Below are 18,552 nucleotides of genomic sequence, written 5' to 3'. Positions count from 1 at the left end.
TACGCGCCGCGCCCAGCGTGAGTTTTAAGCCACCGGGTCCAGGACGTGAACCGCGGTCGACTACGTGGGAGTCCAGCGACATAGCCATTACACTAACTGCTGGTTCCCTAGACAGCCTATTTCTTAATATCTGTGTTTCTTAATTTCTAAACAGAGGCTTTCTCTAGTTATCTTTTCATTATTGATTTCTGTGTTATTGATTTCTAGCTAAATTGCATTGTGAACATATGTATGATTTAGATCTTGGACATTTACTGAGACGTTTATGGCCCTGTGATATGGATGATTTTTGTACGTGTTCTGTGTATGTTTGAAAAGAATGTATATGCTGCAATTGTTAGGTCTAGTACTCTATTTATGACTACTGGATTAATTTTGTATTGTTTAATTGAATGTATACCTGCTCATTTTTTTAAATTCCACTTACTCTCTTGTTTACCAAGAGAAATGTATTAAAATCTGCCACTATGATTGTAGAATTATTTCTCCTTGTCGATCTGTCTAATTATTGCCTTCTGTATTTTCAGGATATGTTTACTGGGTACACATTTTAAATGGTTATTATGCACTTCTGTTGAATTGAATCCTTTTTCAGGAAGTGACTATTTTTTATTTTATTTTTTTAGAGAGATTTTTGCTGTAGGGCATGTACTCACGAGAGAGAGAGAGACAGAGACAGAGACAGAGAGACAGCAAGACATCACCCTCCCTAGGGGACATGGCCACACCGCAATCCGCATGCACATGCATTTGGCATGAATTTTAAGCTGCCAGTCGGGACTCAAACTGCGATTGACTACTTGAGAGTCTAGTTACCGTTATGCCACCTGCTAGTCCCAAAATGACCCTTAATTAATAGCAATCTGTTAATATAGCTAGACCAGCTCATTTTCAAAGCTTGGTGTCTTTTTTTTTTTTACAATTTAAAATCTTTTTGTATTTTTTGTATGTTATGTATATACTTATAGTTTATTTTAAATCTAACAAAACAGTCTTCTTTTAACAAGAGCGTTTAGTACAATGACACTTAATGTGATTCTATTTCTTTTTCTTTCTTCTTTTTTTTTAAATTGACAGAGGGCACTTGCACTTGCCAGAGAAAGACAGAGGAGAGAGAGGACCTTCCCCTCCAGTAGGGTATGGTTGTAACTGCAATCCTCCTTCCTCCATTTCTTCATCGTGTCAGGATTTGGGGCATGCATGCAAGTGTGCTTGGCATGTTTTCCAGGCTGCTGGGCCTGAGACTCAAACCACAGTTGGCCATGTGGGATCTGGCTCCTAGTGCACAGTGCATACCCACTACGCTGCAGGTTAGCTTTGTTTTGTTTTTCTTTTATGTTGTTTTAGGTTTTTGCCATAGGTCACATGCATGTGCTGGAGAGAGAGATGAAGAGAGGAGAAATGAGAAATCATCCCTTGGGGCATGGCCACACTGCAGTCTCTCTCCTCTTCCATTCTTCTCTCAGGATTTTGGGCACACACGCACATGTGCATGGTGTGATTTTCAAGCTCCAGGTCCAGGATTTGAACTGCGGTCAGCCATGTGGGAATTTAGCACCTTAACCACCATGCCACCTAGCTGGCCTGGCTTTTGTCTTTGTAAGGATTTTTTTTTTTTTTTTTTTTTAATTCTTGATTGAGAGAGAAGGGGTATCCCCTACAGGCAGAGTTTTGTACTGCAGTCCTCCCTCAAGCCTTCCGGTCAGCCAGGATCATGGAGGTGCCTGCAGCCCACCTGGCTTATTTAGCTAAGCCCGAATCCGAATCCCAGGCCCTCCTTGGTGGCTTACTGTGCATTGGCACACTACGGCTCATGTTTCTGAGGCCTGGCCTTTTTCTTGCTTTTTGAATTGTTTCATATCCTACTTTTTCCCCTTGCTGTTAATTTAGAAGTTATACAGTTGGATGTTTGGTGGTTACCTAAAAACCTAAAGTTAATTTCTTTATCTTTAGAACTCTTTAACTGCTTTTCCCACCCCACTTCCATTCTTACAGAACTGAGAGAAGATGGATTCCAGCCTCAGACTTACCTAGTGCAGGGAGTGAAAGCACTGCATACTGCTTTAAAATTATGGATGAAAAAAGAAGTAAGTTGTTTCCTTTGGTATAATCACTGCTTTTTATGTGGCAAATGCTGGAAAACAGTCTTTCACTGTTTTGGCAGCACTTGTGAGTGTCAGGAGTAGGTCAGGAGTAGAGGCTTGGGAATCGGGTTTTAAATACAGCCTGCATTTGATTATCCAGCATGTACGTGGGCAGGTGTCTGTTTTTATTTAAGAGAATAAAGTACTTAGGCATTTCTTTAACCTTTAATTTTGAAAAGGGAGTAATGCAAGTATATTTAGGATATTGACCAAGAAATGAACATATAACGTAATAATAACATTGAGTTCTTACCAGTGTGCAAAGTACATGCTCAGTCTTTATATAGGGGATCTCATCCAATCCTTAAGGGAACTGTCAGAGGTCTGAGTGTTGGTACCCCCATGCTACATGTGGGAACACTAAGGTTCAGTTTTTAAAAAAAATTATTTAATTTTATTTATCATCATTATTATTATTTTCATTTGCTACAGGGTATACATGCTCACCAGAGAGAGAGCGAGAAGAGCAAGTGAGAAATCAAGCCACCAGGTCTGGGACTTGAACTGCAGTCAGCTTTGTGGGAGTCTAGCACCTTAATCACCACGCCACCTGTTGGGCTGAGGTTTAGTTTTTTAAGTGACTAGTGGAGCTAGGACTTAAAGCTAGGTCTCTGTGATTGCAAAGCCTAAGCTGTTTACCTCAAAGGTAGACTTAGGTAAAAATAAAGGAAAGGAGAGGTCAAGGTTCAAGCATGAACTTTTACATTTTCTCTAAAATGTAGTCCAGTTTGCATTTGAATCTCATCAAAAGATCATTTCAGCTCTCCAGTTGGAACATGCATTTCCTTTCCCTGTGCTCCTTAGCATATTTCTTATTCCAGCAGATTTGGAACTAATATATAAAGTGATGTATCCATGTATCCTTCACTAGGTTTATGTGCTTTAAGAATAGGGACTGCCTTTCAACCCCATGGAACTCTGCACACATACTTTGATAAATGATAAATAGGTGAGCTGATGAAAATACATGCCCGTTATTAACTGCTTGAGTGTCCACCTGAAATAAAAATCCTAAGACCACCCGATTGTGTAACGGTTACGTCGCTGGACTCCCACACAGTCCACTGCGGTTCAAGTCCCATACCCAGTGGCTTAAACCTCATGTCATGCATGTGTGCATGCATGCCCAAGATCTCAAGGGGAGACTGGAGGAGAAGGGATTGTGGTGTGGCAATCCCCCTGGGGGAGCGATTTCTTGCTTTCTGTTTCTCTCTCTGGTGAGCACACATGCCCCATAGCAAAAATCTCTCTTAAAATAAAATAAAAATGCTGCTCTTGGGACCAGCAGATGGCATAATGGCTATTTTGCTGGACTCCCATGTAGCCGACCACAGTTTGAGTTTGAGTCCTGGACCTGGTGACTTAAACTCATGCTGGGAGCGTGTGCATGCATGCCCAAGATCCTGAGAGAAGAAAGGGGGAGAAGGTATTGCGGCGCAGCCATCCCCTAGGGGCTGATTTCCTGCTTTCTGTCTCTCTGTGTCTTTCTGGCGAGTGTATGTGCCCTATTGCAAAAACCTCCAAAAGTTAAAAAAAAATCTGCTCTTATGAGATATCAAGAAACAGTTTACCATCTCAATAACTTTATGCTTCCCTTTGTGTTGTTACCATAGCTATGTATCCTCTCAAGCAAGATACTGAGGAAGCCTGAAAATAAAAATCATGTCTTCCACTGTGCAAGGCATTATCTGGATGATAGGGAAAGGCAAAACAAACGAAAAACTGAATTACAAGATGAACACAAAGTAATGCATATGTTGCAAAAATAAATACTTTAGACAGGTCTGGAGAATCTAAATTTAATAGACCTGGGGTAGAAGCTGAACCTTCATTTTCAGAAACTGCATAGACAGGGGCCAACATTTGGCATAGTGATTAAGGTGCTGGATTCCCACATGGTTGACCATGGTTCTAATCCCAGACCCAGTAGCTTGAAAATTATGCCAGGCGCATGTGCATGTGTGCCCAAAGTCCAAAGAGAAGAATGAAGGAAAGGGATTGCAGCGTGGCTATTCCCCCTCTGGGGGGTGATTTCTCACTTTCCCCTCTCTCTGTCTCTCTTTAGTGAGCACATAGGCCTTATAGCAAAAACCTAAAAATAAACAAACAAACAAGAAAACTGCATAGGTGATTTTGATACATAGTGCAATTAGTTTTCAATGATATTTCTTTTACATTTGAAATTCATTTATATAAGCGTGGTGTTTACGTTTAACTTGTATTTTCTCTAAGATGAGTCAGCCTAAAGGTTAAGAACATGGATTTCGAGTCAGATTTTTAGATTAAAATCTCAGCTTTGGTACTAATAAGTGAGTTCTTTGACTTTGGGCACATTAGCTAAGCTCATTCGTTCTTTCTGTTTCTCTCTCTGGTGAGCACACATGCCCCATAGCAAAAATCTCTCTTAAAATAAAATAAAAATGCTGCTCTTGGGACCAGCAGATGGCATAATGGCTATTTTGCTGGACTCCCATGTAGCCGACCACAGTTTGAGTTTGAGTCCTGGACCTGGTGACTTAAACTCATGCTGGGAGCGTGTGCATGCATGCCCAAGATCCTGAGAGAAGAAAGGGGGAGAAGGTATTGCGGCGCAGCCATCCCCTGGGGGCTGATTTCCTGCTTTCTGTCTCTCTGTGTCTTTCTGGCGAGTGTATGTGCCCTATTGCAAAAACCTCCAAAAGTTAAAAAAAAATCTGCTCTTATGAGATATCAAGAAACAGTTTACCATCTCAATAACTTTATGCTTCCCTTTGTGTTGTTACCATAGCTATGTATCCTCTCAAGCAAGATACTGAGGAAGCCTGAAAATAAAAATCATGTCTTCCACTGTGCAAGGCATTATCTGGATGATAGGGAAAGGCAAAACAAACGAAAAACTGAATTACAAGATGAACACAAAGTAATGCATATGTTGCAAAAATAAATACTTTAGACAGGTCTGGAGAATCTAAATTTAATAGACCTGGGGTAGAAGCTGAACCTTCATTTTCAGAAACTGCATAGACAGGGGCCAACATTTGGCATAGTGATTAAGGTGCTGGATTCCCACATGTTTGACCATGTTTCTAATCCCAGACCCAGTAGCTTGAAAATTATGCCAGGCGCATGTGCATGTGTGCCCAAAGTCCAAAGAGAAGAATGAAGGAAAGGGATTGCAGCGTGGCTATTCCCCCTCTGGGGGGTGATTTCTCACTTTCCCCTCTCTCTGTCTCTCTTTAGTGAGCACATAGGCCTTATAGCAAAAACCTAAAAATAAACAAACAAACAAGAAAACTGCATAGGTGATTTTGATACATAGTGCAATTAGTTTTCAATGATATTTCTTTTACATTTGAAATTCATTTATATAAGCGTGGTGTTTACGTTTAACTTGTATTTTCTCTAAGATGAGTCAGCCTAAAGGTTAAGAACATGGATTTCGAGTCAGATTTTTAGATTAAAATCTCAGCTTTGGTACTAATAAGTGAGTTCTTTGACTTTGGGCACATTAGCTAAGCTCATTCGTTCCCTCAACTGTAAAATGGGATTAATGGTAGTATCTATGGCATAGTGTTGAATGGATTTAATGAGTGAACACTTATAAAGTATTTAACACTATTGGAGCACAGAGTTAGCACTTAATATAATTCTTTTTATTCACTTGTTTTAACAAATTATGGAAAACCAAGCTAGAGAGTATGAAGCAAGAATAGAAACTAGAATGATGAGATGAATGTATCTGAAAAACCAAAAGGTTAACTCACAATTAATTTTTCTTTTCTATCAATGGGATATTTCCCTCTCTCTGTCTCTGTCTCTCTTAGGTGAGCACACACACCCTATGGCAAAACCTGAAAAAAAATCTTGTTTATTATGAATTGAATGTTAGGCTTAATTAGTTACTTTACTGATCAGTATAGCAAGAATTATGTAAGACTTTGATGTGTCTAGTACAAGGTTGCTTACTACTCAGTGAAAAGCAAAATTCACTGTGGGAGAAGTCCATTTTAAATTCAGTTTCAGAGGATGTTGGATAGTAATAGGGATCTCTTGGCAAAGTATTTTATGGATTACACAAACTTCTGAGACCTGGTTTTACTAGTATTTGACTGTGTCTATAAAATCTGAAGAACCCTAAGGTTGGTTTATCAAATTAATTTTTATACATTACAGTTATATAACTTTGGTTTTCTTATTTTAACCCAACAACAGCTCGTATCTGAACATGCCTTTGAAATTCCAGACAATGTTAGACCTGGACATCTGATTAAAGAACTTTCTAAAGTGATGCGAGCAATAGAGGTAAGGGTAGAAACTATGGTTTAAACGCTTGGTTGCCATCGACTCTGAGAAGCGGACGAAGCTACCACTTGGTAGCACCACAATCATTCAAAGTTCCTGTGCACTTAGAAACAGTAGAATGAGCTGAATCTTGGAATGAGCTGAGTCTCAGATGGATTCTTGGTTTTGCAGGCTTCTGAAGTCCTAGAGAGAAATTTAGATTATTGTATTGTAGTGAAGTAATAAGAAAGCAGTTACTAGATTATTTCGGGCTACTCCAAAAATTAAAAATACAGAGTAAATAATACAACTTTCAGATCCAATTAATCTCAGCTCCCCAAAGATGAATGCTCATTAAGTAATTAGAGCAAGAGGCAAACCGTTGAGAGAGCAAGTTGAGCTGGGTGGGGCTAGGTTATAAGGATGTGATGGGGTGGGATAAGCAGATCTACTGGGACCAGCAGATGGAGTAATAGTTACATTGCTGGACTCCCACAGAGTGAACTGCAGTTCCAGTTTTGGACCTGGGAGACTTCAAACTCATTCTGGGTGTGTTTGCACGCCCAAAATCTCGAGAGGAGACTGGAGAGGAAGGGATTGTGGCATGGCCATCCCCCACAGGGAGTGATTTCTTGTTTTCTGTCTCTCTGTCTCCGGCCAGCAAATGGATCCGATAGCAATAATCTCTCTTAATAATAATAATAATAATAATAAAAAGATCTACTTGATGGGAAACATTGGAGCAAATTGGTTTGAGAAATGCTGTTTGATGAATACCCATAACGTCTGTGATTAGATATTTTGGATTATTAATTAAGAGCTATTTCAATATATTAGTTAAGAGCTTAATTAATTTATTAATTTGGAGAGGTATTTAAGATAGGGGGTTTTAATTAAATTACTTCTTTAGGGAAGTGGTTCTTTTAAGTGTCTGACTTGAACTGAGAGGAAATTAAGTGGAGGAATGGAGTCCAACTGGTGAATTAACAGCTTTCAGTAGGGGAATGGAAAGAGATATATATCTAAGAAATAGTAAAATGCTGGGTTTTAATGTCCATGGATTGACGAGTCATATAGCTTTTAATATCTTTAGATAAAAGAGGAAAACATTTTCTGATTTTAAGAGTGATGGCAATTTCATGTAGATTAATTCAGTATCAAAAGTCATGTGTCTGATTGTAAATATAAGGGGGAGACTTCAAAAAGTTTGTGGAAAATGGCATTAAAGTACAAGTTTAAATTATGAGGGGCAAAACATTTTGAGATTCATGCAGTTTTTTCATAATACACATTTTCTGTGAACCTTTGAAAACCCCATTATATATAAATGTATACATCTGTAAACGTTCTGTATGATAACAACCAAAACTAAGAATAGGCTCAATAAGCTCTTTCCCATTCTGGACCACATTGAGTCCGCTTCTTAGTCTCTGAGACCTGAAAGTTGACAACTTCTTTGCATTCAGGAGGCTGCTCCTGGCCACTCTGCAGCTGTCACCATGCCACAAAACGAATATATTGAATTACATTGTAAACGCTATGGATATTGTTTGGGTTACCATGAGAAAAAGTGAAAGAAGGGAAGTTGGGAGGCTCATGAACGTTCAAAGAAGGCAAAAAAGATGATAGATCTGAAGGCTAAGCTGTATCATGAACAGCACCATGCTGATAAAATACAAATGAAAAAGACCATCAAGATGCATGAAAAGAGGAACACCAAATAAAAGAATGATGAAAAGACTCCACAAGGAGCAGTACCTGCCTATCTGTTGGACAGAGAAGGACAGTCCGGAGCTAAAGTACTTTCCAATATGATTAAACAAAAATGGAAAGAGAAAGTGGGAAAATGGGAAGTCCCTCTACCCAAAGTTCGAGCCCAGGGAGAAACAGAAGTATTGAAAGTTATTCGAACAGGAAAGAGGAAGAAGGAGGCATAGAAGAGGATGGTTACACAAGTCTGCTTTGTTGGAGATGGCTTTACTAGAAAACCACCTAAATATGAAAGATTCATTAGGCTAATGGGCTTACATTTCAAGAAGGCCCATGTAACACATCCTGAACTGAAAGCCACATTTTGCCTGCCAATACTCGGTGTAAAGAAGAATCCCTCATCCCCATTATATACAACTTTGAGTTTTGTCACCAAAGTACTGTCATTGAGGTAAATGTGAGCGAGTTGGGCCTTGTGACACAAGGAGGCAAGATTATTTGGAGGAAATATGTCCAAGTTACTAACCATCCTGAAAACAATGGATGCATAAATGCTGCCTTTCTGGTTTAATAGCAGTTGCATACAAATAACCCCTTGTAATTTTTGAAGATGATACACCAATCTGGAAAACCATCATGACTGGTGTTTCTGAATATAGCTGATTTTACATGTCTACAGTCATCAAAAGATTATTTGTTAAATTGTACAAAAACATTGAAGTGGTCTGGTTTTACAAATAAAAGAAAAAGGATAGACTCAATAAGAAAGGTATGAGTCTACCTGGAAAAATAAACAAGCAAGCAAAACTAAAAAGAGAAGAAAAGCAGTGATTGAATAATTGGAGGTGTCATTCTGAATATAGCTGGAAGAATAATTGCATTGGCCCAGCAAGTAGCCAGTCCAAGATGGATTAAGAGAATGAAAGACTCCATATTTGTTATTTATATGAAATTCAGATTTAACTGAATATCTTGTACTTTTTTTGTCCATTCTACCCAGGAAGGCTTCCTCCAGAGAAAAATATAAAATTGCTAGATTATTTGAATGTTCGTGTTCTTCTAGGATTTTGAGAATCAATTGGTGGTGAATATGTAGAAAAGAAACCAGATGAGAAGTCAGGTAGTTATAACTCAGGGGGGAAATTCAAATAATGTAAAGGAAAGGAAATGCAATGTACCTTATGTGGTACTGCGTCATCAATAATTTTTACTGAGTCCAATTTAAATACTGAATATTGAAGGAAAGAGAAGCATGCCATGTTTAAGAGCTATATCTGGGGATTTAGACTTCATCTTATATGGTAGGAATTCAGTAATTTCTGAAACTGAAGACAGTATAAACACATTATTTAGAAATGTGGAGGCAAATAACTGAGCGAAAGAATCAGTTATAAGGGTTGCCAGTGCTGGCTGTATATGCACAAGAGCGGAAAGCAGAGACTTGGAACAGATACATATGTGTGCATCGTGTTTATAAGTGGCGTTGTCCACAATAGCCAAAGGGTGACCAGCAACCCACGTATTCATTGGGGTAAACGAAATGGATAAGCCAGATGTAACACATACACAAAGGGAGGATTATTCAGTCTTATAAAAGAAATTCTGACACGTGGTACAGAGCTGAACCTTTGAAGATACTTTGTAGAGTGAAATAAGCCAGCCGCCAAAGGACGCAGAGTAAGCAGAATGGTGGTTCCTAGGAGGGAGCGGAGAGTGGAGGATGGGAAGTTAGTGTTTAATGGGTGTAGGGTTTCAGTTTGGGCAGATGAGAAAGTTCTGGAAGTACTTGGTGCTGGTGTTTGTACAAAAGTGTGAATGTAGTTAACACTGCTGAATTGTGTGCTTGAAATGATTAAAATAGCAAATTCTATGTATCTTTTATAACAGTGAAAAATAAAGAAAATGTAAGCGATTGCCCCGGGAGAATGGGAATTGGGTAGAGAAGAGTAGATTGCTACTTTTCTGACAGCTAATAGAGGGTTGACTTTTTAAAACTATGTGAGGTGTGGTTTACGTTTAGAAAATAATTACTGATTTATGTAACCATGCACACAAACAGAGTGTTCCTCATAGGGCAGAGCTGGAACAGCCTAGGCAGCTCCCAGCAAGTACCTGTGCCCAGGCCGTGGGGTACTACACAGCCTTGAATGTCCACCTGAAGACCCAGGAGACACGCTCGCAGAAGCAGAACGTTTTGTGGGAGAGGGAAGGGAGTAAAGGTCTCAGCACAGCTGTTTGAGGCTTACAGTTGGGTCCTTTGTGTTTATATTATTAAACTGAATGCTTTTTGTTTTCTAAAATATTTGTAGGGCTGATTATTTAGTCAGATGGGCATGTCTTAGTCTTATTGTAAAAATACTCTCAATTTAATTCCTACAGGAGGAAAACGGCAAACCAGTTAAATCTCAGGGAAATCCTACTGTGTGTCCAGTTTCACGATCCTCAAGTGAAGCAACTTCCCCCTACCATTCCCGACGAAAGATGAGGAAGCTTCGAGATCATAATGTCCGAACTCCTTCTAACCTAGATATCCTAGAGCTTCACACAAGGGAGGTCCTCAAAAGACTGGAGATGTGTCCATGGGAAGAGGCAAGTACTATGTTTCACAGTAACAGAAGGGAGCTTGGTTGTAAAGGCGCAGGGAAAAGAGAACAGACTGCTCGTTTTCGTCTTCTCCCCTTTACTGTAGAACCGCAGGGCTCAGCCTGTCATTGTACCCGGGACAGGAATTGGGCCTTAATCTTTGTAGGCAGCAGCGTGGAACTAGGATGAATAGACTCACTCATTTGCTGACATGTTCAGCGTTTCCCAGGTACCATGTGCTCTTCTAGGCTCTAGAGAAGACCGCAGTGAGGCAATACCTACGTCCTGCCCTCAGGAATCTTCTATCCTGGTTCAGGTTGGAAGGATGGGGAGACAGAGACAGAAGTAAATAATGCAATTTCAGATAATAAATGTTACGGAGCAACCTAAAACAAGAGAACAATAGAATGAGAGGAGGGGGAGGCTGCTGCTTTAGCTGGGGTGGTCTGGGAGCCTCTCAGGTGGTGCCAATGGACTGACTCGAATAGCAGGAAGAAGTCAGTGATGGATTCACAGAGATTGGAGGACCAGCATTACAGGAGGCGGGAGGAGCAAATGTGTGGAGCTGCCTTTGAGCCAGCAGTAGGGGGCTGGATGGCTGTTAGACCACATCTGAGAGGGGCCGCTTTCCTGGACAGAGGACATTCTACTTCACAGAATGTGTTTGTCCGGAACGGCCCTCCAGGAAGGCACACATACTCACACTTCAGGCCTGGGGACTCTGGAGTGCCCTGCACCGCCCTCCCTGCCTGTTGTGCCACCTGCTGCTGTGGGATACAGCGCCTAGGAGGTGTCGTGGTACACCACATCCCATCAGCCAGGGGTGGGCTAAGCTAGCTCTGTCTTTCTACTTTAAGGACATCTTGAGCTCTAAACTGAATGGAAAATTCAACAAACATCTTCAGCCATCTTCCACGGTACCCGAGTGGAGAGCGAAAGATAATGATCTACGATTGCTGCTGACAAATGGAAGAATAATTAAGTATGTAGAGCCGTTCAGAATGTCACACGGGTTGCTTTTCAGTGGGGTTCTGTTGTTCATTCAACCCCTAGTCCGTATTCTTGCACAGCTGACTAAAATATGGGGAACATTTTAGGGGGATGATTGTTTGGCTGCGTCGTCTCGCACTGTCTTCTGACTTGGTTATTTTTTCCCCCACAATACAGAGATGAGAGACAGCCCTTCGCAGATCAGAGTCTTTATACAGCAGATAGTGAAAACGAAGAGGACAAGAGAAGGACAAGAAAGGCAAAAATGAAGATAGAAGAGAGTTCAGGAGTAGAGGGGGTAGAAAATGAAGAATCTCAAAAACCACTTAATAGTACGTTTGTTTTTAACAATCATTTTAAAGTTCTGTTCATTACTAATGTGATAATACACAGAGTAGCTTGCTAACTTCAGAGCTGAAGTTTATTGTAGGACTGACATGTTTGTGTTTTTTATACTGTTTTGAAAAATCTGAAGTTGTCTGAGTAGTTGATCCAGCAGGGGAAATGCCAAATATGAATGGCAAGAGAGAGGCTTGGCAAGGGAAGGTACTGATTGGGGGATCAAGGACATCCTCCTTTAGTCACCGTTTTTAAGAATCACATGAAAGCTCATATGAGAGAGAGAGAGATTTAGGCAGTCTTCCTGCCTCAGCCTCCCCAGCAGGTGGGCCCACAGGTATGCACCACTGTACCCAGCACCTTCAGACGGTCTCGCCATGCTATTCACTTTGGCCACAGAAAGCTCATACATTTTTATGGGCTTCTGGTCCCCAAAATAAGTTTCAAGTTTAATGCAATCTCATATATAATTTTAGCAGACATGTATGTGGTTTTCAGAATTTGAAGACATCTTAACTGACTGGTCTGAAACTGATAGGAATCCATGTAGTGTGTTTTCTTTTTGAATAATTATTTATTTAATTTTAGTTATGATTATTATTATTTAAAATTTTACCAGAAAGAGAAAGTGAGAAAGCAAGCCGCCAAATCCAGTACTCAAACCCTGGTTGGCCATGTCAGAATCCAGTACCTTAATCGCCTCACCACCTACCAGCCCCCATGTATTGTGGTTTTGTTTGCTTGCCTGTTGACAAGAAGGCAACCAATTGATAACTAGGTTAATAACATCATTGGTATGACAAAACTGTAACACCTTTTGCTCCTTTGAATCTTTTTTCTTTGAGTGAAATCTAAATTTTTAAGCTTTTTTTTTTTTCAGAATCTCCGTATACCCTTCTATTTTAAAAAGTAGATAAAATAAATATTTTGGTATTTGACAAGTCAGTGTTCCAGATAGCTAATGTTATTTAATCCACATCAGTTAGCTCAATTTCACCATTCACAGATTTGGTAATGCTGTGGTTAGCGACTCTACCTTGGTTCACATGCCAGGAGAAAGGAGAAAGTCCCATTGATGGGACTTCACTGACAGTTGCGATATGATTGTACCTTCTGAGAGAAGCCCAGTTTAGGAGCCTGTTGAATTCACTGTCTACATGAGCGCTATTTAGACTAGGAAAGTTTTCTTTTTGTATTTTTGGGTTTTTATTTTATTTTATTTTTTATAGAACTAATACAAAAAGAGAAATGAAAAGCATCTTGTAGCTAATTTTAGTTTGATATATTTTTCCTAGGAAGAAGAAAATAGTCCATCCAAATAAAGCATACTAAGACATCCAAATAAGGAATGTTCAATAAATACCACACTTATATTTAAGACTATACTTCAGTCTATCTTGGTCAGTTAGAAAGAAATGGAGAAAAAAAGCAGCAAAAAAGGAAGGAGGGCTGGAAAGTGGTGCAGTGGTAAAACTCAGCCCTCTGCAAGGCTCCCCAGATGGGGATGTTTCCTGTTGAGGTTAGGAGATCTGAGTATAGCCGTGTGCACCTGTGATCCAGGGCTGACTGAGGCTGGAAACTGATCATGGCATGAAGACCGTCTTGGGTGTGCTCTTTTCCTCTCTCCTGCTCATGAAGGAAAGAAATAAACTCTTTAAAAAGGATAGAGCAAGAGAGATTAAGAGAGATACACTAGGGCCAGCAGGTGACGTGGAGGTTAAGGCAACTGGATCCCACATGCAGCTGTGTGGTTTGAATCCTGAACCCAGTGGCTTGAAAATCAAGCTGAGTGAGTGTCCATGAGTACTCAAATCCTGAGAGGAATAGGGATTGTGGTTTGGCCAACCCCTCTAGGGGGTCATTTCTCACTTTTTCTGTCTCTTTCTGATGAGTACATGTGTCCTATAGCAAAACCAACAATAAATAAAAAGGCGACGACATGCGTTAAAAAGCTGGGTAGACTAGGTTAAAGATAACCTTATTCAAAATTCTAATGACTTTCTCTTTTTCTCTCATACCGTCCCTTCTTTTTCAGGGTTTTTTACAAGTATGAAATCAGAACTCAGGAATAGAGCGTCAGAATACTCTGATATTTCTGATTCAGAAGACTCTGGACCCGATTGCACTGCACTGGTACGCCCGAAACCCTGTGACTTGTACGGGACTTGATGGCAAAATGAGCACAATGTGTCTTCACCTGGGAGGAAGGCGAATGGCAGCCTTTCCCAAAGCTGTCTCTCCGACCTCTTGGCACAGGTCTTCCTACAGGGTCGTGGTGGTCCCATACTCCAGCATGTCACTGTTCTAAACACAGCTTTCATCTAGTTGTGGAAGGAGTAGAGGGAGAGACTCCTCTGCTTTTGTTTCTCAAATTTCTCATAGATTATATTCCCTTTTGCCTTAAAGAAAGCCTGTACTATGTTTTGTTTGTTTGTTTGATTTTTAGTTAGGGTAGCATTTTACTAAAGTTACTGAAGATTTTCATATGAAATAATTTGATGATAATTAAGAATCTGACTTTCCTTAGATGTCAGAAAGTTGGGTTGTCAGAAAAGGCACGAGGTATTTTTTTTCTATGCAAAAATGTATCATGACTTTTCTGACAGCCCAGTATGAAGTATTTTTGATTAGTTTATATAGACTTGGTCAATTTCTTATGTAACTTTGTTTCCATTTAATTATTTGTGATCTCAGAAAAATAATTTTACCACTGAAGAGTCTGAAAGTTCAGGTGATGAAAAGAAACAAGAAATAACATCAAACTTTAAGGAAGAATCTAGTGTGATGAGGAACTTCCTTCAAAAGAGCCAGAAGCCATCTAGAAATGAAATTCCAATTAAAAGGTAGGTTCTAATAGTAGTAGTCTTACTACATTTTTATATACTTGCTATAAAAACTTATTTTAAGTTTTAATATTTTTTCCAAATTTTATCATTAAAAAATAGACCTTTTTTTGATTGTCTGCTCTTTAGGGAATGTCCTACCTCGACGAGCACAGAGGAAGAAGCTATTCAGGGCATGCTATCCATGGCAGGGTTGCACTATCCCACATGTTTACAAAGGCAAATACAAAGCACAGAATATAATGGTGAAAGGAACTCTCTCCAGGATCCCAGAAGTTTCCACAGCAGTGACCATGAAGTTAGACAGTTGTATCGCTATGATAAACCAGTAGAATGTGGTAAGAAACATAAATTACCTGTCTCTAAAAAGTAGCATATGGCCCCAATTTAATAGCTCTACCATCCTAATTTAGATTAGCTATTAGGAGTACTAATTGCTTATTGCACATCTTTAGTTGGAAATAGTGTTGAGAACGTTGACTGAAATACATAACGCTGACAAGGCGAGTGAGATGGAAGCTTGGGGACTGCAGATGTGAATGACCGGTCCTGAGTGATGTGCGCACCGGCCTGCGTGCTGTTGCCACTGCAAGGTCATCGGTGTTATTTCCCTTTCACCAGCAGTTAGGTTGATAGGAGTGGGAAGAATGTTTTGGTGTCTCGAATGGTCTGCTAGACTTGAACAATCAACCCTTTTTCTTTTAATGAGAAGGAGAACAAGTTTTGAACTGTTTCTTTCCGATTGAGGATATTCTTTCTCCCATTTGAAAAGGAAGTACTAGGAAAAGAGAGTCGGTGGCACTTGGTGTTTTCTTCTCTGAACCTCTAGGGGACAGCTTTGATTTTCAGTCTGAAGGGGGTTGAGAAAAAAAACAGCACTACCTTAAAATCAAATACCTTTATAACAGTTGTGTTCAGTCCCACATCCTTGTCCACTGTGTCCCAGTCCTTGAGACCACACTTACGGTGTAGGTGGTACCACTCCCACTTCACAGGTAAAGAAGGATAAGACTTAGTGAAATTCATTGAACTGGCCCACACGTACATAGCTATTGTTCATTGGTATTGGCATTTGAACCCAAGACCTTCTGATCCCAAAGTCTTTGCTTACTGTAGAAGAGGGAACCTGAGATTTGGAGTGGTTAATGACTTCCGTAAAATCGAATTGGTAATGGAAGGACTGAAATTCAAATCCATGTTCAACTCTCTTTCCATTGCACCATTTTGTTTTCCTGTGATCTCATTGGTCCCTTAAAAGCAAAGCATTTTGGGAAACAAGTGGCCATAGAATTTGACTCTCGATCTTTTAGCATCTGGTACAAAACCTGTCATCCAAAGACAGTGTTTGAGGGCGAATTAACTTGTTAGGGTATGAGCTGGTGACAGTTTGGCTTTTGTTTTTGAGAGGGAAAGAAGTGTAGTGAGGGTGAAGGTATGGGGATAACTATCTGAGGAGTTCATGTATTTTTAATGTCAACATAAATTTGCTTTCCATTTTAAGCATTAGGTTAATTTTGTTCTTTAAGATCACGCTTGTGCAAAGATAATTTAATTAAAACTTCTCTTTAGGATACCATGTCAAGACTGAAGATCAAGACTTAAGGACTTCTTCCTGGATTAAACAGTTTGATACAACTTCCAGAGTTAATCTTCAGGTATATTCAAAGTGCGAAACATTCAAAGGAGATTTACAGTGGCCATTAACTTTGTTTTTGCTTGCTTTTTTAAAACAACTGTAACTGGTTATCAACTACTAGATCTAGGAAGCCAAAAAATTACAGCACCTTTGAATAACTGTCCATTTTTAGGGATTCTGATAGGATGACATTTAATGCATGGCTTATAGATAGAATGTGAGCTGGAAAAGAATAATTTGTTCAAGGAAGAAGTATTGGGTCATCAGAAAAGTCATGACACATTTTTGCATTAGAAAACATAGAAAAATATGTCTTATCTTTTCCGATGACCTAATAGTTAAAAACCACAGGTTGCTGGCACTCATATCTGAAATGTGAGAGGAAAAGAAGAATACCATGGAGATTGCTTTTTAATCTCTGAGATTGTTTCTTGAACATCTCTAGGTAGACTTTGATTAAAGTCACAGATTCTCTTTCTGGAAAAACGTTCATCACAATTCTGACTGATTCGAGTATTGTTTTCTCAGGGTTTGTACCTGCCACTTCTCCCCTCAACAATGACTGTCTGTGGACTTCAGATTAAGAATCTCTGCTCTAAGAGGAGAAAGTAGAAACCAGGGTTCAACATATTTATTCCTACACCAAACAAAATGCACCCATGATAGCATTCTTCAAAAACCAAAACTTTATCAGCAGCACCAAACAAGAGACATGAACAGTCTTTGGCTGCAAGCCTTGAGAAAGAATTGAAACTCTCCTAGCAGAGAAGGGTCCCTAAACTTGTCAGCAGCAAGCATATTTAGGAAAGAAAGAAATGGGCAAAAGCAGAAACAGTGTTGCGACTTTTCTCTAGTAAACTAGAGAAGTATTTACTGTGGGGTGGCAGAGGGGCCTGGCCTGAAGGAAAGGCAGAGGAGAGGAGTAAGAAGAAGTATTTACTGTGGAGTGGCAGAGGGGCCTGAAGGAAAGGCAGAGGAGAGGAGTAAGTAGGTAGGTTTAAGAGAAGACGAAGGGAAAAATCTTTGCGAATAAAATCCTCACAGACTTCTGAGGAACCTCAGTAGGAGAGGGAGAGGCATCTAGATTTTGTTGTCTTCCAGGCGTCTGGATTGAGTTGGAGTTACAGACTGAAACCTGTGGAGAAACAGATGTCTGTGGAAATAGACAAGGTGATCAGACTCCACCCTTAAATGTTTAACATCATTTATCTCTGAGCAGTGAAATTATGGGTGTTTTTTGTTTTCTTTATTTGGCTTATTTATATCTTTTAAATATTCAACAGTTACTTTTATAATAACAAAAAGAGCCACCTTTTTTTCCCTCTCTTTTTAAGAGTTTTTTTGCCTTAGGTGTGCTTGCTGGAGAGAAAGACAGCGACAGTGAGAGGGAAAGTGAGAAATCACCCCCCAGGGGGGATGGCCACACCACAATCCCTTCTCCATTCTCTTCCCAGGATCTTGGACATGCAAGCACATGTACCTGGCATGATTTTTAAGCCACCATGTCCAGAACTTGATCCATGGTCAGCCATGTGGAAGTCCAGAGATGTAATCACCACGCCATCTGCTGGCCCGGCCCTAAGTTACATATTTTTCTTTCATTAGAGATTTATCACCCCCTCACCCAGAAGGAGGATGGCCATGCCGCAATCTCTTATCCATTCTCCTCTCAGGATTTTGGGCACACACACACATATGCCTGGTGTGAGTTTTAAGCCTCTGGATCTGGGACTGAACCACAGTCGACCACGTGAGAGTCCAGAGACACAACCATTACGCCATCTGCTGACCCTGCCACTTATTTCTTCTTTTTTTTTAAAAGAATTTTTTTTTATGGGGCGTGTGTGCTCGCCAGACAGACAGAGACAGAGAGACAGAAAGCGAGAAATCACCCCCCGGGGGGATGGCCACGCTGCAATCCCATCTCCTCCATTCTCCTCTCAGGATCTTGGACACACATACATACACGCCCGGCGTGAGTTTTAAGCCACCAGGTCTGGGATGCGAACTGCGGTCGATTACATGGGAGTCCAGCGACATAGCCGTT

At 40.1% G+C, this 18,552-nt stretch overlaps 1 protein-coding gene and 1 pseudogene across 2 annotated transcripts in view; both read left to right on the top strand.

Moving 5' to 3' along the window:
- Positions 1-18,552, top strand: part of KDM7A (lysine demethylase 7A) — a gene marked incomplete at its 5' end in the record, with an annotated part of 54,475 nt that overhangs the window by 28,028 nt on the left and 7,895 nt on the right. Inside the window, 10 exon segments of one of the 2 annotated variants that reach the window (XM_006145042.3) lie at positions 1,996-2,087; positions 6,336-6,425; positions 10,494-10,703; positions 11,555-11,679; positions 11,865-12,019; positions 14,062-14,159; positions 14,721-14,869; positions 14,999-15,207; positions 16,439-16,524; positions 17,607-17,675. In XM_006145042.3, the coding sequence (XP_006145104.2) occupies positions 1,996-2,087; positions 6,336-6,425; positions 10,494-10,703; positions 11,555-11,679; positions 11,865-12,019; positions 14,062-14,159; positions 14,721-14,869; positions 14,999-15,207; positions 16,439-16,524; positions 17,607-17,675 (1,283 nt within the window). 2 annotated transcript variants of the gene reach the window in all.
- Positions 7,711-8,690, top strand: LOC106734546 (ribosome biogenesis protein NSA2 homolog pseudogene; annotated as a pseudogene).

This window comes from Tupaia chinensis, unplaced genomic scaffold, assembly GCF_000334495.1.
Source record: "Tupaia chinensis unplaced genomic scaffold, TupChi_1.0 Scaffold000140_1, whole genome shotgun sequence".
NCBI lineage: Eukaryota > Metazoa > Chordata > Mammalia > Scandentia > Tupaiidae > Tupaia > Tupaia belangeri.
This window is presented reverse-complemented; position numbering and strand designations above follow the sequence as displayed.